Source organism: Thalassophryne amazonica, chromosome 14, assembly GCF_902500255.1.
Source record: "Thalassophryne amazonica chromosome 14, fThaAma1.1, whole genome shotgun sequence".
NCBI classification, from domain to species: domain Eukaryota; kingdom Metazoa; phylum Chordata; class Actinopteri; order Batrachoidiformes; family Batrachoididae; genus Thalassophryne; species Thalassophryne amazonica.
Genome location: NC_047116.1, coordinates 52,469,551 through 52,493,328, shown reverse-complemented (window position 1 = coordinate 52,493,328; position 23,778 = coordinate 52,469,551). Strand labels below are relative to the sequence as shown.

Genomic DNA, 23,778 nt, shown 5'->3' with positions numbered 1-23,778 from the left:
TCTGATCCCATTTTAAAGAGAGTAAAAAAACACTATTGTAGAGTGAAATCAGCTCTACCTCTGTTGGCAACCGAACGGTCCCCCCCTAAAAATCAGCCTCCACTATGCATGCGTCATTTCCGAGCTCAGCAGCTCGACTATCCACACGAGCTGCTGATGGGATTATTAATGGAATTATTAACCATCAGATGACAAGGTAAAACCTCTTAAATCATTCTAAACTAAACTCAGTTTTAAGCAGAAACAAGGCTGTTTTAACCAGGAACAAAGCGTTAATTGTGACACTAGGAAAAGACAAATGCAACAGCTAGCTGCGGCGATGTGATCGCTTCCTCTGTTTTTTCTAATGAAATAATGCTGAATTCATGTGGAAATGATTGTTGTACAAAAGCTTCAGATTAGAGGTGGGCGGATCGATCCTAATATTGATAATATTGATACCAACGCTAGTATTGATATTGAATGATCCGCATGTAAAAAGATCGATACTCAAGCTTTTTTTCTCTCCCGCATGCACTGACTGCTGCGCACGCAGATTCATCAGTCTACTATCTGTCTGTAAGAGCAGCGCTGTGCTGTGTCACACAACACGGAGCAGCACACCCTTGTATTGTGGTTTGTCAACCCTCTACCTCAGGAGATTTTGTTTTAAGTTGTGTTGAGTGATATTTTTTAAACAAAAATGTTGATTGTGATAATAAAGTATTTTGTTGTCACGTAAATTCTATCCTATGTCTTTTGGATCCTTTGGATCTATGAAGCTTAAATATGAAAAAGTATGGGTATCAGTATCGATATCGGCGATACTGGGCCTGTATTTACTTGGTATCGGATCAATACCAAAATTCCCGGTATCACTCACCTCTACTTCAGATATCTGTAGCTGAGACAGATGATGACTGGAGTGCAGTTTTAAGCAGAAACAAAGCCGTTTTAAGCAGAAACAAGGCATTAATCGTGACACTATGAAATGACAGTCAGTGAATGGAACAGCTAGCATCCCGTATAGCTGCGGCGATGTGATCGCTTCCTCTATCTTTTCTAATGAAATAATGCTGAATTCATGTGGAAATGGTTGTTGTACAAAAGCTTCAGATATCTGCCGCTGAGATAGATGATGACTGAAGTGCAATCTTAAGCAGAAACGAGGTGCTAATCCGTGAACCTCGGCTGATGACACGTGCAGCGAAGGCAGGGCGGACCGAGTTTTAGGGCGGACCGTTCGGGTTGTGAAACACTCTCTAGTCAACATGCAAGTGGTTCTACTTCAATAAGAGTTGATTTTACACTATGTTGAGTTGAATTAGCCCTGTGGTAGAGTATATTTAACTCTATTTAGACGGGGACCAAATATTATCCCAGCAGAGTAAATTTTACTCAGCAAAACTACCTGTGTGTGTGTATAAGTTAAACAGTCCTCAAAAGAGCAATTATTTATCATTAGAATAATCATGCCGGTGTTTTTAATGATTATATGGTGAATTATGCACTGCATGAAAAGAAAAAAAAGATGGTGATCACATTGTACACACACCCAGTGGTGGTCACAGTTCCGATAATCCGATAACAGATAATTATCAAAGATAATGTTTTCATTATCGGATTATCTTTTTAGATAACTTTAAAAACCATTATCGGACTAATTACCTTCCAATACATTTTTGTCCGATAACTTTTAGACCGATAACATAGCAAACAAAGATGAACAGTGACAAACATTTTTAAAAAATTTAAATCAGTTGAGTGCCTATCTGTTAAAAGTTTTCTAACAGATGCATAGTTCTACCCTCTGCAAATAGAATAGAGCAGTTTCCAGAAAAAAAACCACTCTACCCTCTACAGGCAAAAGAGAACTGGTCTTACAAAAAATTATATAATTTTCTTTAACACCATACAGATACATTGGCAATATCACCCAAGTCATCCTGAGGCATACATTTTTAACTTGTGGTTAAAATTTTAACCAATTTCAACTAATTTTGGACAAGTTATTTAAAATGACTGTCAAGTCTGACGTTTTATAAAGTGAAAATATCAGATATATCTTTTAGTTTTAAAGCAATGTGCTAATTTTAAGGTTTTAGTGAGCACATGCTGTGCCCAGCAGTGCATTATGGATGATAGGGTAATCTCAGTACGTTCACGACAAGACAAATGCATTTCAGACACTCTGTTCAGGCTCCACAGACAACAGCATTAAACTCTAGTGCCTAAAACTTTGTGAATATATTCTCTGGGTTTATAGACGTTGAATTTGCATTTGTTAAATTCCACGCATCTTAAATGTAGCGGACATGGATTATCTGCGATTTTGTTTTGACAAGTTTTTTCAGGCCTCTACTGCCATCTACTGGCCAGTAGGTTATATCAGATGCTTGTCAAATCAACTTTATGGCTTTGCATATGGCATATATATATATATATATATATATATATATATATATATATATATATATATATATATATATATGTACAAATTAAGTTTAAAACTAAAACAAAACATCAACAAAAAACATTACAAGACAGCTCTGCGGTGTTTGCACATGCACAGTGCGAGCGGTTGGACGATTGTAGCCCCTCAGCAGCAGGATAACCTCACGACGGCTGACCAGAATAATATCAAACAGGTTTGATTTTCATTTGACCATACGATCGGCAATCAGGAGGTGGTCGTGAGATGTTAAACGCAGCTTGTTATTCCATGTACACTACACGATGCAGGACGCGCGATTAACCTGAAACTCGGTCCAAAAAATTCCTGCACGAATGAAAAATCATCTGAAAAAGGGCCAAAATTCGCACAGTGTAAAGCACATTTTACAACATCATCAAACGTGTGCACATTCTCTCCACATGCAAAACATTTTGCAATGACACTTCCAGGGCTCCGTAAAAATGCCTGTTTTTACAAATAAAAAATTAAATATTTTACAGAAGCACATTTATCTGTAAACACCAACACACGACACACGTCACATTAACGTGTTGGTTTACATAATGAATGACTCGGCCAATCAGTGTTTAGCAGAGGCACTTTTACCCAGAATCCTTTGCGATCTGTCTGTGTTTGTTACAAAACCTCAGAATTAGTGCATTATTCAACATTAAAGGATATATGTTATATTTTAACTTTGTACAAATGACAGAATTGACATTAATGGAGTTATTCTATCGGTGTTAATGTTATTTATAAATCAAAACCATAAGTCAGCATGACTTTATTTTCCAAGACCTCCGCCTGACCAGAGTGTTGTGATTGATAGAGAGCTGGCTTTATGGCTGCGCTCAAGGTGTCGCTGTGCTAAAAGATGTGTAGTAAACACAAGCTTCCATTCCAGCAGGGGCAGGATGTTCAAAGACAAAAGTGTGGTCTCATTGTTTGGGTCTGTTATTACTTTTAATATTACTAGAAGCTATCGTGGCATTAAAACTTAAATTCAGTTTATTAGTAGTTACAAATGTACTAGAGACAATATTGGAATTTATTGTTTATCTGTAACTTCTGATACATTTTTTGGGTGTTTTATCTTTATCAAAGATAACTTTTCAGTTATCTGATTATCTGTTATCAAAGTTAATTTTTTGATTATCTGTGCCCACCACTGCACACACCCAAGATGATGTCTTTATAATTCTCTGAGCGGCAGTCTGAGCTCAGAGGTCTAATTTACAGTGTGATAAAAGAGAAGAAAGAAAGTATTTGAGAGATGAAAAGAAGTCACTCTGGCACATTTTCCTAACAGGTTTTTCATGAGACAGTTTGACTTCATATCATCATATTTTAGTAAAATTAATGAACACTATCATATAGTTTTCATCATAGCGGTATGTTTGATGACTTAAGGGCCCTGTCCCACTGGGGAGAGGATTAATTGTACATGAATTGAGTATACAAAGTACGGGCATTCGTTGTCGTCCGCAACAAAAATGGCCAAAAGTGACAAATGTCCCAGTATGAATTATGGATATATTAATAATATATAGTGAATATATGATGAACAATCACGGTTGTATAACGCATGTAGTGAGGAAACGGATCAGACGCATTGCGATTATCACGGCAGTATTACGGGTGTATTATGATGCATCGTGCATGTGTTGCGCGTGCACGGCATCTGCATTGTGGTCATAAATGAAGCACACTCGGGCCGGCGGCATCACTAGTCACACCAACAATACAGGCTCTGGAGCATTTGCTGGACTTGGACAAGTTGATTGGAGTAAACAAGCAGTGAACAGGGCGAGCGGTGATGTCAGCGGATCGCATCAGAGCGCACCTCGTCTGAACGATTATAACAAGAAGTTAAATTTGATATAAACAGGAATAAATAATGTAACAGCTGCAGACAAGAAGGAAAAAACAACTCTTTTATCATGACTTGACAATGTAAACAAGTCAAATAATTACCTTTTTGTGTGGGTGTCGGCCGACTCATACAAGCATGTTTTACGCATATTGTGAATGTTAGGCGAATATGAGCCAGTTTTGTGCGCAATCCATACGCAAATCCTCCTAAGCGCCAGTGGGACAGGGCCCTAAAGGGGTTATACTGTGCATCCTAACTTTGGTATTCATATATGACAGGATTCAAGTTTAGAACCCTCAAGGAGCCACAGTCCTATGGCCCTCAGTGTGGAAACACTCCTGCCAAAAAGAAAATTTAGGTCTGAAAAATAGGGATGTCCCAATCCGATCACGTGATCGGAAATCGGGCCCGATCACGTGGTTTCAGACTTGATCGAAATCAGACGTTGCATCCCAATCAGGAATTCGATATAGATTTTATCCTCATTATTTTGATCAGCGCTATTTCAAGATCATTATTGCAGATTACTGGGCCTTTCATGCGTCGGAAGCATCAGAGGCGTCAATTCTGCGATTTGAAGTGAAACGTCCTCGCTTTAAGCAACCCAGTCCAGTCGAAGATTCAAGCTTCTCTACAGAGGCGTCAAGATTCGGTCTAAAAAGCATTATTTTCAATGAGATGCGTTGATTTTTACAGGTGTCAGAAGCGTTGCATCAAAAGCTGAGCTAAAGCGGCGCTTCTGACTGGAGCGCTCATTGCCGCTTGTCGGCAGGCTGACGCAGTCAAAGTTCAACCCAATCTTTTTTTTTTTTATTGAACGAAAGAAAAAACATAAGTTCAACCCAATCCAACTTTTGACGGTCTGAGCTGTGACGTAGCTTCGCGCTGTCCAATAGGAACGACGCGTTGGGCCAAAACATGGAAGACTAGTGGCAGAAACCACTGATCTGTACAAAACAGAAACATGTCACAGGACTGCTCATTCATAGAGCAGTTTTCTGAAGAAAAATTCTTGGAAATGTTTTTTGTTGTTGTTTGTTACCTCAAAATTTCTGATTACTGTTTAAAAAAAGTTTAGAACACTTGTCATCAAAATGGAATGGTTCTTTAGAAACCTTTCATCTGTAAATTAAAACCACCTGTTATATCAGATTAGATAATTTCTTGTTTATCATAAGGAACCTTGGACATTTATTTTTAGACAAATAAAATAACATGGAAATTTGTACATTTTTTTAAGTCTTGTAGTTTATTGATTGTTCAAGCTACCTCAAGGAGAAGTCCTCTGTTTAAGTGATAAATAATAAAATAAGGTGATTAAAATGAAAATATTATATATTTAGCATTTGTTCATTGTTCATTCAGTTTTTTAAAGTATCGGATCGGGACTCGGTATTGGCAGATACTCAAAATCAGATGACTTGGAATTGGATCGGGGCCAAAAAACCTGATCGGGACATCCCTACTGAAAAGGTTCATTTTGGACTTCTGTGACATACGTCACATTTGGACCTATGGCTGTAAATTGGAAAGTGAAAGTGACACATTCAGACATTGTGAGCAAAAACAGTGAGATACCAAACTGTGAAAAGCAGCAGCTCCTTTCAATTTTAGAGCAATACCCATACAGGTTGGTCCCCCATGACCTGAATGTAGGTTGTTTTGCAATCTCATCTGTGTCTACAAGGTATTTTTGGTTACAACCTTTAATGTCTAGCTACAGCTAAACAGCTAAAAACAACAGTTATATGAGCTTGCTCGTTCATCTTAACAAACAGAGACATTGGCTTTGCAAATGAGAGAAACTGACAAACAAACTCATGTGAAGCCATATGTAACTTAACCACATCTGCTCTGAATTAACATCATGTATGCGATGATATGATTATTCCCTGCAATAATCCCAGCCATGTCCAGCAGATGGCAGACATGTCTATCATACAGGACATGAGCAAAACAAAGTTTCGTTTTGGATTGATCTGGTACATTAAAGTCAACTACCGTGTTGCTCTAGATTGGGTAGTGTTTATAAAATAGGTAGCTGACATTTTTCAAGGGTGGTAATAAATTAAGCAAATTTTCTCTAATGAATTGGAATAACATGTGAGTCCAGAATATTTTTAGAATGTTAGACCACAACAATTTTTAAAAGTGGAACTCAACCCTTTTATTTCCTGTTGATTATGCATTTTTATGTTAATTTACTGTCTTAATGTATTTATACATTGTTTAGGTTCTTGTTATCATATATACACGCACATTATTATTATTATTATTATTATTATTATTATTATTATTATTATTATTATTATTATTAGGAGGTGATGGCCTAGTAGTTAAGGCATTGGGCTTGAGACCAGAAGATCCTGGGTTCAAATCCCAGCCTGACTGGAAAATCACTAAAGGCCCTTGGGCACGGTCTTTAATCCCCTATTGCTTGTCCCAAAATACATAAGCATACCAAATGGCAAATGTCAGCTTTCCCCAGTTTTGAGTGATCAAAGCCATACACACACACGCACACATGCATTCAGACAGAGGCCACTTGGCTATTATAATATAGATAAAACTTCAGCAATTTTGTCTTCGTAAGTGAATGTTTATATTTTAGCTACCAATGGGAGCTGTAAAAAATTCCCAGAATGCATTTGCCTTTCCTGAATCATCAAAATTCAAGTAATTATGGAGAAACACAATAATTAAAACAGCTAAAATTGTATTTGAAAATGCAACAGATTGATACAAATGCATGCTCACTGCTCACATTAAATTAATCATTTGATTTAAAGCTGCAATTTTTTACATTTTTTTTTTACAATTTAGCTCACATAAAGGATTTTATTCTGTACCACTATAATTATATTTTGTTGTATGCTTAGAAACAATACACAGTGTTATTTCTCACAGTCTTATGCCCTTATGCTCACAATTCACCTTTTCTGGGAAAAGAAAAAAAAAAAAAAAAAAAAAAAATATATATATATATATATATATATATGCTATGGGGATAAAACTGAGACAAACTGCCATGACAAACTGGAAAACTTGGTTTCCTAGCATTCTGTTTGAAGGTCAAAGAGCACTCCTGCACGAGCACCATAGAGCCAGAGAAAGTTTGTGGTCTTTCAACTGTGACTGAAAATGACCAAGAACAGAAAGACAGTTTTGTGATGACAAATTGTGATAGGCAGTGCTTATAGATGGGCTACCAGAGATTCCACTGGGAAGAATTTCAGATCAAATCAAATCACAGGCCTGTTTCACAAGAAAGTTTTGCTGGATAGCTGCTAGACCAACACATGTCCGCTGTGTCAGTTGCCCGTACTAATGTTCGTTATAGATGCAACATTTTTACTTGGGTTGCCAAAATGAGTCAGTGGGGACACGAATACTGACTGTAGCTTTGTTAGATGTAATTTTTGTGGTTGTAAGTTGGAAAATCAGAGGTCCCAGTTTATCATATGCAGCACAAACTTTGCACATATCCTTCTGCTTTTGTGTTGTCTGTATGATCTTGCAAAGTAAACTCACGACATTTGCCAATGCTTATCCCTCACTAACATAGTGTGAAGCGGATGAGCATCCACAACTCCTCCTAGACGGGACACCAGTCCATCACATGTTGGCTCCACAGGCAACACCAGGACCCATTTACAGTTGGCTGCACTGGGATAATGCAGATGAAGTGTCGTGTCCAGTGACACAGATGAATAATACATGGTGTTTTGTTCCTTATGCCATAGAATTACCCAAATGCACTTTTATACTAGAGTTCAAGGAGGCATCATTTTTGTCAGTTCACTTCTCATCTGCAGGCCAAATTTAAGGTTAGCAAGGGTCATAGGTCATTTGACACCCGATTGATTAATTAACTAATTATTTCTACTTCTAATTCTATATGAAAGAAAAGTGTAAACATTTAAATATCATGCAGACAATTTTATTGTGTAAATTTAGTGTAAGCTGCCTATAACAGAGCTTTTGTTTTTGTAAATTAGAGTTATTATCGAACCTTGTCCCATTCATTTCTCTCTCTATATATTATTGTATATAGATCACATTATTTCAGCAACTTTCCAGAAAACCTAGTTAAAATAACACTGACTGACTTTGAGAACTGATTTAGTGTCATTTTGGGGCACAGAATCTGAATCTGAGCTCAAATTTCTTCTACCACATTTTTTTTTGCAATCTGCATGTTCCGTATTGATGGGTTACGCAAAAGTTGCTCATTTACTCACGGATTTGACGCCACTAATCAAACACAAAAGCAACTTCAAAAGAATAGTTTTTAAACCAGGTTTGCAAAGAATAGGAGCCTTAATATCGTTTACGGTGCCGAAGAGGCGTGTGAGACTGCAGCTTTTGCTTCAACGCTTGACATGAGAAATATGTTTTTATATCTCACACACATGACGTGATTGGCAAAAACTAACACCAGATTCTGATTCAGCGCCCCCAAATTACCCAAAATCAACTGAAAAACTCCATGCAAGAAAAATCGTCTTGACTAGTCGAATTAGTTAATTCATTATTTTAGGTGTCAAACTCACAACCCATTCGCATGCTTTATTTTCATGACACCATCATCATGAAATCCATCACATTTTTATGACATGGTCAGTTTTAGTTCACTACAGGCGCTTTTCCATTATATAGTTCGAGCATTACTCAGCTTGACTCTACTGTTATTTTTAACCTTGACCTTTCCCCTACTCCTACCCCTAACCATAACACGCACCTCATCACCCCCAATTTCGTGATGCGACCACAAATATATTCCTGACACTATTATGAAAATATGAGGCACTGCCTGATGGTATCACGAGCTCATAGAATAGATCACTTTTTGTGATGACAAATTGCAACTCAAACCCTGAGGGCCACATAAGACACTTGGTGACCTCAAATTTGGCTGCATATTAAAAGTGGCATCTTGTTTGTTTGTTTTTTCTTTCTTTTCATAATGTATAGCCCTGTCCCATGCATCTTTTTTTCCACCTACATTCTTAATCTGTATCAAATTTTTGTGATATTTTCCGCTGTTTTTTTTTTTCTTCCAGACAATGAGCCCAGTGTGTGTGTGTGTGTGTGTGTGTGTGTGTGTGTGTGTGTGTGTGTGTGTGTGTGTAATTTGGGCAGCATCACTGCAGGCTGAGGCTGAACGGTTCTAAGTTGCTCTGCGCTGACTCGTATCGATGTGTGGTCGATAACATGCGTTATATCAACACGCCTGCTGGCGTGGAAGCGGTTCGGAGCTATTTTAAGTGATCAGACTTGGACAGGCGACGTGGGAACGAATTCAACGGCGGCACCGCGGGCTGATTCACTAAAGAGGAGGAGGAGAGAGGAGGAGGAGAGAGGAGGAGGAGAGAGGAGGAGGGAGGGAGAAGGAGGAGAGCCATGCGCCGCAATCCTCCCGAAAACAACTTCAAATCAGATCTAAAGTCACGTGGGACTCCACACGTAAAGACAACTAGATGTTTGATTAATTGAGATCAGATCCCCAAACTGTGCTTGAAACAGCAAAATCAATCAATGAATTCAAAGAAAATGTACCACGGGATAATGTGAGCGTTATTACAGATTATGCATCACTTCATCGAAATCACTGATCTCGTGCTGCGTCCTCTCGTCGGGCATCGGTCTGTCTGCTGCTGCAGCTGCACACAAACAAATTCGCTTCTTATTTCAACTTTTCTCTCTCTCTTTCTCCCTACATTTTTGGTACCATATTTCTATTTATTTTTATTTATTTTTTGGCGCATCTGACTGCAGCGCAAAGCGGAGCCCGCAGGAGAGGCTGCACCTTCTCCCCGCTGCCTACATGCGCGTCTCACCGGAGCAGTTCCAGCCGGTCGGCGTCTGGCAATCGCTGAGGGACGACGGGAAGGCGCGCAGCTGCTCCACAGGTAAAGTGGCGAGGAAGGAGACCAGCGTGATCCTGAGCCAGCCTCCAGCGCCGCCGCTCCGCCGGCGCAGGTGTCGGGGCTCCTCCGCGGGTGCCTGCGCCGTCACGGAGAGACCCATGTCTCAGTGGCCCCGACAGCACAGGCGAGGTGGCAAACAGCAGGCGGACACGCGCACCGGCAGCTTCACACACCGACGGCACACCATTTTACCGTGCGCCCCATGTAGAGCCCCGTGCGCACGGCGGGTTCCGCCCGCTTCTTCGGAGAGCCTCCTGCTGCCACGGAGGATGGAAAAGTTAAGTCCGGCACGCGTCAGGACCGAAGGGCAGGATGCGCCAGGATGAGCGGAGGAGAGGAGAGACGGGGGGGGGGGGGGGGGCAAAAAGACGAAGGGGTGGACCGAAAGAGGGTAATAAAACTGTAAAAGTGACAGGACGTTGGCTGAGTACTATCCCACGGACACGCAATGGAGATGAGACAAAATCCACGGATGCGATGAGCGGAGCCGGAGCCGTCCTGCTGGTTACTTCTGTGTGCGCCGCGCTCCGGGTCTGCGCTCTCTCTCTCTCTCTCTCTCTCTCTCTCTCTCTCTCTCTCTCTCTCTCTCTCTCTCTCTATCTCCCCGTTTATAATCACGTGAAGTGTGATGGGGTGTGGGTGGGGTGGGGAGGGGGGCAGCATTTCTCCTTACCAACTGGAATGTGTTGCTGGTGGAGGGAGAGAAAGGAAGGAAAAAAAGCTTTTATTATTTGGCTTCTTTCATCAGTTGTCTTAAAAAACAACAACAAAAAAAAAACAATAATAATAATAATTAAAAGACAAATTTCCACTTTTTTTTTCTTTTTTAGTGCACGTTGAGGCAGCCCAGTCGCCATCATGAAATACAAAAACATTTATTTTCAACCTGCTCTACCTCTGCAGCCCACCAGGGGGTCACAAACCACCTGCAGTATTTTCACAGGCCACCAGGGGACCATGGCCCACACTTTGAGAATCACTGACTGACAATGAGCTTTTACAGTTTTTCTCAGTTGCTAAAACACTAAACCCTGTTGTCTGAACCAAATGATCGGTTGTCTGAACCCACTGATTGAATCAGTCACTCATTTGGCAAAACCATAAGCACTTTTCACCTGTTTAAACACAACTTACCAACACATTTTCATTGTGATGCACCTGTTTTGCATAATGGTCAGCACAGAGTTAAAAGTCAAACACAGTTAAAGCACTGGTATTACCAGTTGAAAACAGCAACACAAAATTGATCACACTTGTGTCCAATGATGTGAGGAACATACAGGATAAGCCAGTTCAGAGAGAACTGGTTTGTGAGGCACCACAATGGCTAGGAATCTGACAGGAGGAGTTCGTGGTTGAGGTGGTCGAGGTGGACAACGAAGACAAAGAACAGTAATATCTGATGAAATCAGAGCTACTGTGATTGGCTGGTCTTGTCCATGGTAGACCTACTGTACACACTGTATGCACATGATTTCTGTTTGTTTTTGTGCAGTAGAAGTGCTGCGTGCAAATGCACAGGATTTTTTTTTTTTTGTAATTTTTTTACTATGTACAGTACAAGTGCTAAACGCACAGGTTTTTTTGTTTTGCAACATGCATTTAGCCAACAGTGAACAATAAACATTTATTTCTACAGCTTCATGTCCTGAACATTGTCCTTTCTATTTTTCTTTGTCGTGTTTAGAGACTGCTCAGTAGTGTTTTTAATTTTGATCGACACGGGGCATGATTTGACAACATAGTTCAGTTTTGAGCACATATTGTACTGTTTTTAGGTGAAAGTTTGGTTTTGCAAGAAGAGCCTGTGATTTTGTGAATGTAGATTGAAAACTGGGTTTTGTGTTCACAGTTTAGAGAAAAGGAGAGCAGCTTTTGAGAAATGTGTCAGCAATTGAGAAAAAAAAAAAACTGTATTATTTTGGCTTCTTTCATCAGTTGTCAGATCATCAGTTGTCTTCACCCCCCCCCCCCCAAAAAGGACAATTGTCCACTTTGTTGGTGTGTGTGTGTGTGTGTGTGTGTGTGTGTCTGTGTGTGCGTGTCTGTGTGTGTGTTGAGGCAGCCCAGTCTCCATCATGGAACTGAAAAACATTTATTTTTAACCTGCTGTACCTCTGCAGGCCACCAGGGGGTCACAAACCACCTGCAGTATTTTCACAGCCCACCAGGAGACCATGGCCCACACTTTGAGAATCACTGACATTGACAATGAGGCGATGTAACAAAAGAAAAGAAAAGAAAAAAACAGGTATCCAAAGTATAACCTGTCTCTGTGTCTTTCTTTAAAACGGAAAGGAGCTGCTTCTGGCCACACTTCTTCCCCAAAAGTGATCTAATGGCTGAATGGTTTTCCACTGACTGTCACGTGTGGGTGTGGGTGGGTGTAGAGTGAATCAGAGGGCATCTTTTCACAGTGAGCAGGACTCCAAGACCTCTTTGACATACAGTGATGAAAATAAGTATTTGAACATCCTGCGGTTTTACAAGTTCTCCCACTTAGAAATCATGGAGGGATCTTAAATTTTCATCTTAGGTGCATGTCCACTGTGAGAGACATAATCTAAAAAAAAAAAAAAATCTGGAAATCACAATGTATTATTTTTTAATAATTTATTTGTATGTTACTGCTGCAAATAAGTATTTCAACACCTGTGAAAATCAATGTTAATATTTGGTACAGTAGCCTTTGTCTGCCATTACAGAGGTTAAACGTTTCCTGTAGTTTTTCACCAGGTTTGCACACACTGCAGCAGGGATTTTGGTCCACTCCTCCATACAGATCTTCTCTTGATCTTTCAGGTTTGGAGTTTCAGCTCCCTCCAAAGATTTTCTATTGAGTTCAGGTCTGGAGACTGGCCAGGCCACTCCAGGACCTTGAAATGCTTCTTACGGAGCCCCCTTAGTTGCCCTGGCTGTGTGTTTGGGGTCATTGTCATGCTGGAAGACCCAGCCATGACCCATCTTCCATGCTCTTACTGAGGGAAGGAGGTTGTTTGCTAAAATCTCGCAATACATATGGTGCAGTCGTCCTGTCCTCTTTGCAGAAGAGCACCCCCAGAGTATGATGTTTACACCCCCATGCTTCATGGTTGGGATGGTTTTCTTGGGATTGTTCTCATCCTCTAAACATGGTAAGTGGAGTTGATTCCAAAAAGCTCTATTCTGGTCTCATCTGACCACATGACCTTCTCCCATGCCTCCTCTGGATCATCCAGATGGTCACTGGTGAACTTCAAACAGGCCTGGACATGTGCTGGCTTGAGCAGGGGGACCTTGCTGCCCTGCAGGATTTTAAACCATGACTGCATCATGTGTTACTAATGTAATCTGTGTGACTGTGGTCCCAGCTCTCTTCAGGTCATTGACCAGGTCCTCCTGTGTAGTTCTGAACTTTCTCAGAATCATCCTTACCCCACACAGTGAGATCTTGCATGGAATCCCAGACTGAGGGAGATTGACAGTCATCTTGTGTTTCTTCTATTTTCTAATAAATAATCATAACAGTTGTTGTCTTCTACCAAGCTGCTTGCCTGTTGTCCTGTAGTCCATCCCAGCCTTGTGCAGGTCTACAGTTTTGTCCCTGGTGTCCTTAGACAGTTCTTTGGTCTTGGCTATGGTGGACAGGTTGGAGTGTGATTCATTGAGTGTGTGAACAGGTGTCTTTTATACAGGTAACAAGTTCAAACAGGTGGAATTAATACAGGTAAAGAGTGCAGAATAAGAGGGCTTCTTAAAGAAAAATGAAAAGGTCTGTGTGAGCCAGAATTCTTGCTGGTTGGTAGGTGATCAAATACTTATTTGCAGCAGTAACATACAAATAAAATATTTAAAAAAATCATACATTGTGATTTCCCTATTTTTTTTTTTTTTTTTTAGATTATGTCTCTCACAGTGGACATGCACCTAAGATGAAAATTTTAGATCCCTCCATGATTTCTAAGTGGGAGAACTTGCAAAACTGCAGGGTGTTCAAATACTTATTTTCCTCACTGTATGTCACATACGTTCAAAATGAGCTGTTTGAAGCCTTCAACGTTTGACATGTCCAGTTAAAAATCCAAATACTACTACTTCTACTACTACTACTAATAATAATAATAGGCATCAGGGGCCTGATGCATAGCCTGGACACTCTAAACACCACAATATAAATACATTTGTCTGTAATGGTGTCTTAGATTATTATGACTTATGTGTGAGTTCACTATGACATCATAAAGCATTGGCATAGTGGGTTAAATGGTAAATGGACTGCGTTATATAGTGCTTTTCCATCTGCATCAGATGCTCAAAGCACTTTACAGTTATGCCTCACATTCACCCTGACGTGAGGGTGCTGCCATGCATCGCGCTCACTACACACCAGGAGCGATACAGGATTAAGGACCTTGCTCAAAGGCCCTTAGTGATTTTCCAGTCAGGCAGGGATTTGAACCGAGGATCTTCTGGTCTCAAACCCGACGCCTTAACCACTAGACCAGACTGCAGTTTGCATATGACTCATAATTAGAATAAGTGAGTATAGAAAATGAACCATTCATACTACACAAATAATGAATGTTTATGAGTTCAATAGTACGGATATTTCATGAGGAGAAAGATGGAACATTCCAGTTTTCACCAAATTAAATATTTGTTCCACTGAAGGAATGTAAAAGTATTCATTGTTGTTGTCCTTTCGGCTGCTCCTGCTTTTGTTCGGGGTCGCCACAGCAGATACAGTCAGATCCACATTGGTAATTGGCACAGGTTTTACGTCAGATGCCCTTCCTAATGCAACTCCAGTTTTATCTGGAGAAACACACACAGCCGCTGGTGTTCCAAAGAGGTCTCCCATCCAAGTACTAACCAGATCCTGCTCTGCTTAGCTTCTGAGATCTGACGGGATCAGGCTGACACAGAGCAGACGGCTGCACTAAATGTTTTATATAACAGCTAAAATAGATCCTTGTAATTTAATATTATATTCATTTATAAACAACAGAAAATGGACTTACATGTTGGTGTTCGTCACTGGTGCTTAACAGTCTAACACAAACTTTAAATAGGAGTCCAAAATTGTCCTTTGTCAACTTGGAAAAACAATAGTTCAATAATAATTCTGACGATGCAGTCTGTGATTGCTCCCAGTTGGCTGTGCCTGGAAGACCTTCCTAGGGAGACAACCAGGTGGCATCCCCAACAGATGTCCAAACTACCTCAACTGGCTTCCTTCGATGGGAAATAGCAGTAGCTCTACTTCAAGTCCCTTCAAGTCAGGCTTCTCATCCTGTTCAGGAGTGTAAGCCCAGATATCCAATAGAGGAATCTCACCCGCTTGTATCCGCGACCTTCTTTTAGTCATTACCCAAAGTTTTTTTTTTTTTTTTGAGTGGTGAGGTGCCAACTAGCGAGGAGCCAATTAGAGTAGAGCAGCACTGTGAGATCAGTGGCTGGCCTCTCCTTCATTTATGTGTTTATCTAAAATGTTTCTCATATATTATGTAAAAACTAGCCAGAAATAAACACTTTTAAAACTGAAAACGCTGTTTTTGGAACCTATAACACCTCTCAAGACAGTTTGCGGAAGTTAGCGTGGTGACGTTACAGGCACATAGCTTGCTGCAAACTCTGTTTCATTTGTGTGTAAATATAACCTCTTTGTCATATATTATGTAAAAGCTAGCGAGAAATAAACACTGTTTTTGTAACCTGAATATACCTCTGGAGTGATTTAAGAGACATTTCACGGACATCAATGTGTAAGCTAACTTCCTCTAACTCAAAGTTAACTTCCGCTCTTGTCAAAAGCTCATGTGTGCACACGCGCGTCCTACTGCAGACGCTGTTAAATTGTAAATATTGTTTTCAGATGCATTGATTAAGGGGCTTTATTGAACATGTACAAATTGCACATAAGACAAAAGGATCTTTATAATTAATGAAAATAACAATATATATATATATATATATATATATATATATATATATATATATATATATATATATATATATATATATATATATATTAGCCAAAACCAAACTTGGTTTCTGAGTCAACATATTTCAAACTGCATTACTTTATTCTTAAATATTAACAAATCATATGTATGTTAATAACAACAATAACAATTCTAATAATAATATTAAATTATTATATTATTAAATAATATTTATTTTAAGTAGTGGAATTGGATTATTATTATTATGATGCAAAAATGCCTTTAAAATGTTTTCAAAAGTAAATCTTCGTCACCTGTGTGACTCGGCTCCTGAGCCTTCACAGTCTGTGCATGCTCCAGAGCAGACCTGAAGAGTAAGCAGGTCCACTAGCTGTTTTTCATCACTGATTTCGGCTCCTCAAATCCACCCTATCGAACGCCAAGACAGATGTGCGGTATTGATCATCTAAAAAAGAGATGTATTGCATACTGAAAGAGAGCAGTGTGCTTGTGTATTTTTTAATAATACACAGCACAGTGTGTCGATCCCAACAGCAGCAAAGACTGGCTGAGTGCTCCAACTCACAAATAAAGTGAGAGGACGTACACTTTTTAAAAATTAATCAGGTTTATCAGGCTGATTCTTATCGGGTTCAATCAGACTTTTGATCTTTGTGTCAACAAGGCACACAGTGGATTTATTAAAGTGGCTTTTGAGGAAATTAGTGCAGAAAAGCCGCATTCCACAGCTCCAGGAACACCACTGAGGCTGGTTTTAACAGGCTGCATACACAACTGCACAACATGCATGTGTAGCTATTTTAACCTCCACTCAGACAGTGATTTTACCATGACTGCATCGACATTAACACAGTTATCACTTTAAAAACAACTCACCATGTCACAAGATCACACTCATGTCAACTTTGCTGTTAGTCTGTGGTTCACGTGTGCCGAACTGTGGTGGTGGGGGGTGGGAGCACAATTCTCAGACAGATATTTCAGGAGATTTGAGACCATGTCCTCCAGTATGGAACAGTATGGAATTTGTTGTGTGGGCCGCTGAAGAGGAGGTACTGCTGGCCCACCACCACCAGATGGCGCCCTGCTTGAAGTGCGGGCTTCAAGCACGAGAGGGCGTCATAGCAACCGGGAGTGACAGCTGTCACTCGTCATCAGCACCAGCTGTCACTCATCCACATCACCACCACCTTAAAGGCCGGACTGCAACTCCACCTCCCCGACGAGAAATCAGCTACCTTGGAGGTAATTTTCTCTGCTGAACAAAACTGAGTAATAGTCTGAACTTCTTTTGCAGCCGTTTTCCTGTGGTGTTTGCCTTATCTGTGGGATTGGCGTTTGGTGTGATCAGCGACGGCTTCGCCTCACACCCCAACCAGATAAGTGGTTAGACAGGAGCTGCACGAGTGTGTGATTGGAGGTGGAGGTGCTCCCTCCCAAAAGAACACAGACTGTGGGATTACTGAGTGTGCATACTCACACTCACCTGTGCTGTTTCTGTTCTCTGCCAGCAGTGCCAGGTCTGACAGCTGGAGACGGTGGCCACCTGGGGACTCAGGACTTGGCGGCTCCGGTGTTCTTCAGATCCGTTGGTGGTGAGGGCCGTGTGGGATCCGGCTCGGTTCTGGACGGGCGTCTCCTATCCTCAAGCCTGCCCACACATCACCCAACATGTAATTGACTGTAGATCCAAACTTGTTGTTGTCTGTATTCCGTTGTGCACAATTTACAACATTAAATTGTTACTGTTTGGCTTATCCATTGCCCGTTCATTTACGTCCCCTGTTGTGGGTCCGTGTTCCTACACTTTCACAACAGAATTATGTTTAATATTATAAATCAAAATAGAGCAGCTGATATACCATGTTGATAGTTGTGCAAGCAATCATATAATACACAATTGAAGAGCAGCATTTTTATGGGAGCCTCCTGCAGTTCCTCCTAAGGACTCATAGATCATCAGTAAGGGCCCTGTTGTGTGGGCCGCTGAAGAGGAGGTACTGCTGGCCCACCACCACCAGTCGGCGCCCTGCTTGGAGTGCGGACTTCAAGCATGAGAGAGCGCCGAGACAGAGAGTGACAGCTGTCACTCATTTACACCAGCTGTCACCAATCACCTGCACCCCTACAAAAGCCGGATGATTACTCCACCTCCTCGCCGAGAAATCAACTACCGTGTAAGGTAATTCTCTGCTGTGATTAGTGCTAACTAATTATTCTGTGTGCAGCCGTATTCCTGAGGATTCAGTGATTTTTGGATTGGCGTGCAGTGAGAGTCTGCAACGTCTTCGCCTCTCACTCCATCCAAGGAGCAACTGTCAGGAGCTGCACGGGTGATTTTGTATCGGAGGTGGAGGTTTTCCCTCCTCGAAGATCTGTAGGTGAAGGATTACTGGGTGTGTGGATACACACTCACCATTAACTGTTTGTCATGTTCTGCCAGCAGTAACAGGGTCTGCAACAGAAGACGGTGACCACCTGGGGACTCAGGACTTGGCGGCGCCGGTGTTCTTCAGGCCATTGGTGGTGGAAGCTGTGTGGGTCCCAGCTCTCCGATCGCCAGAGGTCTCCTATCTTCGAGCCTGCCCGCACGTCACCTTGTGTTTAATTGGCATTATCTGTGTCTGTATCCAGTTGTGCGTTTCACAACATTAAATTGTTACTCTTTGTCTTATCCATTGTCCGTTCATTTGCGCCCCCTGTTGCGGGTCCGTGTTACGACACCTTCCCAACAGGATTTCTCGGCCATTCGTCATGGACCCCGAGGGGCGTCAACCACAGCTTGAACAGCCAATGGGAGAACAAGGAGCGCAGGCGTCAGCAGGAGGCGTGGTAAGTGATCTGCAGCAAATCCTTACCGCTTTCACAGCTCAGTTAAATCTGGTAACCGAGCAGAGTGCAGTCCTCAATCGGAGGGTGGAGGCTCTCACCGCCAGAGTGGAAGCGCGCGACTCGAGTGCTGCTGCAGTGACTCCTCCTGCTGGCTCTGGGCCACAGATAGACATTCCACTGGCCGTTCAACAAACCCCCCCACCGTCCCCTGAAGCTTACATAAGCCCTCCAGAACCGTACAGAGGCTGTGTCGAAACGTGCGCAGACTTCTTAATGCAGTGTTCGCTCGTTTTTGCACAGCGTCCAGTTATGTATGCATCAGATGCCAGCCGGGTGGCTTATGTGATTAATTTGCTTCGAGGTGAGGCACGCAACTGGGCTACGGCGCTTTGGGAACAGAATTCGTGGCTCCTGACGTCATACGCTGGGTTTGTACGGGAATTCAAACAGGTGTTTGATCATCCCAACAGAGGCGAGACCGCCTCGAGTGTGCTGCTGTCAATGAGACAGGGGCGCTGAAGCGCAGCTGATTATGCAGTCGACTTCCGCATCGCGGCTGCGAGGTCCGGCTGGAATAATGTTGTGCTCCGCGTCGCCTTAATAAACGGACTGTCTCCAGTTCTGAAGGAGCATTTGCTGGCTAAAGAGGAACCGCAAGATTTCGACGGGCTTATCAATTTGGTTATACGCTTAGACAACCGGTTGAATGAACACCGTCGGGAGCAGGCCGGGGGGCGTGGTGGGGCTCAAGCCGTCCCTCTTTCCTCCAGGTCCGAAAGGGTGTCGTCTTCCCCACGTTCCACTGCCAGAGGGCTCCATGTGGCAACAGCTCCCCCTGCTGACGAAGCTATGGACACGAGCAGGGCCAAATTAAAATCAAATATCAGACAAAGGAGGCTGGCCCGCGGGGAGTGTTTTTTCTGTGGCTCTTGTGAGCACAGGTTAAAAGACTGCCCCAAACGATCAAACTCCAACGCCCCATCTTTAGGAACTGGGTTAAGGGTGGGCCATAATATGTACACGGGGAAAACCCATAAATCAGCACGAATCCCAGTAACAATCCTGAGTGGGGATTTACCCCTTCACGCCCCAGCACTGGTAGACACGGGGTCAGAAGGGAATCTGCTGGATAGCAGATGGGCCAGGGAAGCAGGGCTTCCTCTGGTGGCTCTGCCTTCACCATTGAAGGTGCGAGCACTAGATGGCACTCTACTCCCGTTAATTACACATCAGACACAGCCAGTGACCTTGGTTGTGTCTGGGAATCACAGGGAGGAGATCGTGTTTTTTGTGACACCTTCTACCTCCCGAGTGATTCTGGGATTTCCATGGATGGTGAAGCACAATCCCCGGATTGATTGGCCGTCTGGGGTGGTGACGCAGTGGAGCAAAACCTGCCACCGGGAGTGTCTTGGATCCTCGGTTCCACCCGGAATCACAGCTAAAGAGGAGGTCAAAGTCCCCCCCAATCTGACGGCGGTGCCCGAGGTGTACCACGATCTTGCTGACGTCTTCAGCAAAGATCTGGCACTCACTCTTCCCCCGCACCGACCGTAAGATTGTGCCATCGATTTGATTCCGGGCGCTGAGTACCCATCCAGTAGATTGTACAACCTCTCACGTCCGGAACGCGAATCGATGGAGACCTACATCCGGGACTCCTTAGCCGCCGGGTTGATTCTGAACTCCACCTCCCCGATGGGTTCGGGTTTCTTTTTTGTGGGTAAAAAAGACGGCGGACTCCGTCCATGCATTGACTACAGAGGGCTGAACGAGATTACGGTTCGCAATCGATACCCGTTGCCCCTGTTGGATTCGGTGTTCACGCCCCTGCATGGAGCCAAAATGTTCACCAAACTAGATCTTAGGAATGCGTACCACCTGGTTCGGATCCGGAAGGGAGACGAATGTAAGACGGCATTTAACACCCCGTTAGGTCATTTTGAGTACCTGGTCATGCCGTTCGGCCTCACTAATGCCCCCGCGACGTTCCAAGCATTGGTTAATGACGTCTTGCGGGACTTCCTGCACCAGTTTGTCTTCGTATATCTGGATGATATACTCATCTTTTCTCCGGACCCTGAGACTCATGTCCAGCATGTACGTCAGGTCCTGCAGCGGTTACTAGAAAACCGGTTGTTTGTGAAGGGCGAGAAGTGTGAGTTCCACCGCACTTCTTTGTCCTTCCTGGGGTTCATCATCTCCTCCAACTCCGTCGCCCCGGATCCGGCCAAGGTTGCGGCGGTGAGAGATTGGCCCCAACCAACAAGCCATAGGAAGCCACAACAGTTCCTCGGCTTTGCAAATTTCTACCGGAGGTTCATTAAAGGTTACAGTCAGGTTGTTAGCCCCCTGACTGCCATGACCTCCACTAAAGTCCCCTTCACCTGGTCGGATCGGTGCGAAGCCGCGTTTAGGGAGTTGAAACGCCGGTTTTCGTCTGCACCAGTTCTGGTGCAGCCTGATCCTACTCGCCAGTTCATAGTGGAGGTGGACACCTCTGACTCAGGGATAGGAGCCGTTCTGTCCCAGAGCGGGGAGTCCAACAAGGTTCTCCATCCATGTGCCTACTTTTCCCGCAGGTTGACCCCCGCTGAGCGTAACTATAACGTGGGCAATCGGGAACTCCTCGCGGTGAAGGAGGCTCTAGAAGAGTGGAGACACCTGTTGGAGGGAGCGACGGTGCCTTTCACGGTTTTCACGGACCATCGGAACCTGGAGTACATCCGGACCGCCAAGCGGCTGAACCCCAGGCAAGCCCGCTGGTCCCTGTTCTTCGGACGCTTTGACTTCCGGATCACCTACCGTCCCGGGACTAGGAACCAACGATCCGACGCACTGTCCCGGGTGCATGAAGAGGAAGCCAAGGCCGAGTTGTCAGACCCCATCGAGACCATCGTTCCCGAGTCCACTGTCGTGGCCACCCTCACATGAGACGTGGAGAAGACCGTCCGGGAGGCCCTGGCTAGGAACCCGGACCCGGGGAACGGTCCTAAGAACAGACTCTATGTCCCACCAGAAGCCAGGGCTGCCGTCTTGGACTTCTGCCACGGATCCAAGCTCTCCTGTCATCCCGGAGTGCGTAGGACCGTGGCAGTAGTCCAGCAGCGCTTCTGGTGGGCGTCACTGGAAGCCGACATCCGGGACTATGTCCAAGCCTGTACCACCTGTGCTAGGGGCAAGGCGGATCATCATAAGATCAGGGGCCTCCTCCAGCCCCTGCCTGTGCCTCATCGCCCCTGGTCTCACATCGGCCTGGACTTCGTCACGGGCCTCCCGCCGTCCCAGGGCAACACAGTCATCCTCACGATAGTGGACCGGTTCTCCAAGGCGGCCCACTTCGTGGCCCTCCCGAAGCTCCCGACGGCCCAGGAGACAGCAGACCTCCTGGTCCACCACGTCGTGCGTCTGCATGGGATACCATCAGACATCATTTCGGATCGTGGTCCCCAGTTCTCCTCGCAGGTCTGGAGGAGTTTTTGTAAGGAACTGGGGGCCACCGTGAGTCTCTCATCCGGGTATCACCCACAGACGAACGGCCAGGCAGAGCGGACGAACCAGGAGTTGGAACAGGCCCTCCGCTGCGTAACCTCCGCGCATCCGGCGGCTTGGAGTGACCATCTGGCCTGGATCGAGTACGCCTACAATAGCCAGGTCTCATCTGCTATCGGCCTCTCCCCTTTTGAGGCGTGTTTGGGGTATCAGCCCCCATTGTTTCCACTTGTGGAGGGAGAGGTCGGGGTCCCCTCGGTCCAGGCCCACCTGCGGAGGTGCCGCCGGGTGTGGCGGACCGCCTGTTCTGCCCTGTTGCAGGCCCGGACGAGGGCTAAGGCCCATGCAGATCGCCGGCGTTCCCCGGCCCCTACATACCAGCCTGGGCAGGAGGTGTGGTTGTCGACTAAGGACATCCCACTGCAGGTTGAATCACAAAAACTCAAAGACCGGTTCATCGGACCTTTCCCCATAATCAAGATCCTCAGCCCGGCCGCAGTGAAGCTGAAACTCCCAGCTTCACTGCGGATTCACCCAGTGTTTCATGTCTCCAGGTTAAAACCATACCACGCCTCACCACTCTGCACTCCTGGACCCGTACCACCTCCTGCCCGTATCATCGACGGGGAGCCGGCATGGACTGTTCGTCGGTTCCTGGACGTCCGTCAGAAGGGCCGGGGTTTTCAATATCTGGTGGACTGGGAAGGGTACGGACCCGAAGAACGCTCCTGGGTGAAGAGGAGCTTCATCCTGGACCCGGCCCTCCTGGCCGATTTCTACCGCCGACACCCGGACAAGCCAGGTCGGGCGCCAGGAGGCGCCCGTTGAGGGGGGGGTCCTGTTGTGTGGGCCGCTGAAGAGGAGGTACTGCTGGCCCACCACCACCAGTCGGCGCCCTGCTTGGAGTGCGGGCTTCAAGCATGAGAGGGCGCCGAGACAGAGTGACAGCTGTCACTCATTTACACCAGCTGTCACCAATCACCTGCACCCCTACAAAAGCCGGATGATTACTCCACCTCCTCGCCGAGAAATCAACTACCGTGTAAGGTAATTCTCTGCTGTGATTAGTGCTAACTAATTATTCTGTGTGCAGCCGTATTCCTGAGGATTCAGTGATTTTTGGATTGGCGTGCAGTGAGAGTCTGCGACGTCTTCGCCTCTCACTCCATCCAAGGAGCAACTGTCAGGAGCTGCACGGGTGATTTTGTATCGGAGGTGGAGGTTTTCCCTCCTCGAAGATCTGTAGGTGAAGGATTACTGGGTGTGTGGATA

General features: G+C 44.2%; 1 protein-coding gene across 1 annotated transcript in view; it reads right to left on the bottom strand.

Annotated features, from left to right (window-relative positions):
- Positions 1–10,747, bottom strand: part of tmeff2a (transmembrane protein with EGF-like and two follistatin-like domains 2a) — a 394,247-nt gene extending 383,500 nt beyond the window's left edge. The window contains exon 1 of the mRNA XM_034186163.1: positions 10,148–10,747. Coding sequence (XP_034042054.1) covers positions 10,148–10,337 — 190 coding nt within the window. The 5' untranslated portion in view covers positions 10,338–10,747. The remainder of the gene's footprint in view (positions 1–10,147) is intronic.
- Between the last annotated feature and the right edge of the window lie 13,031 nt (positions 10,748–23,778).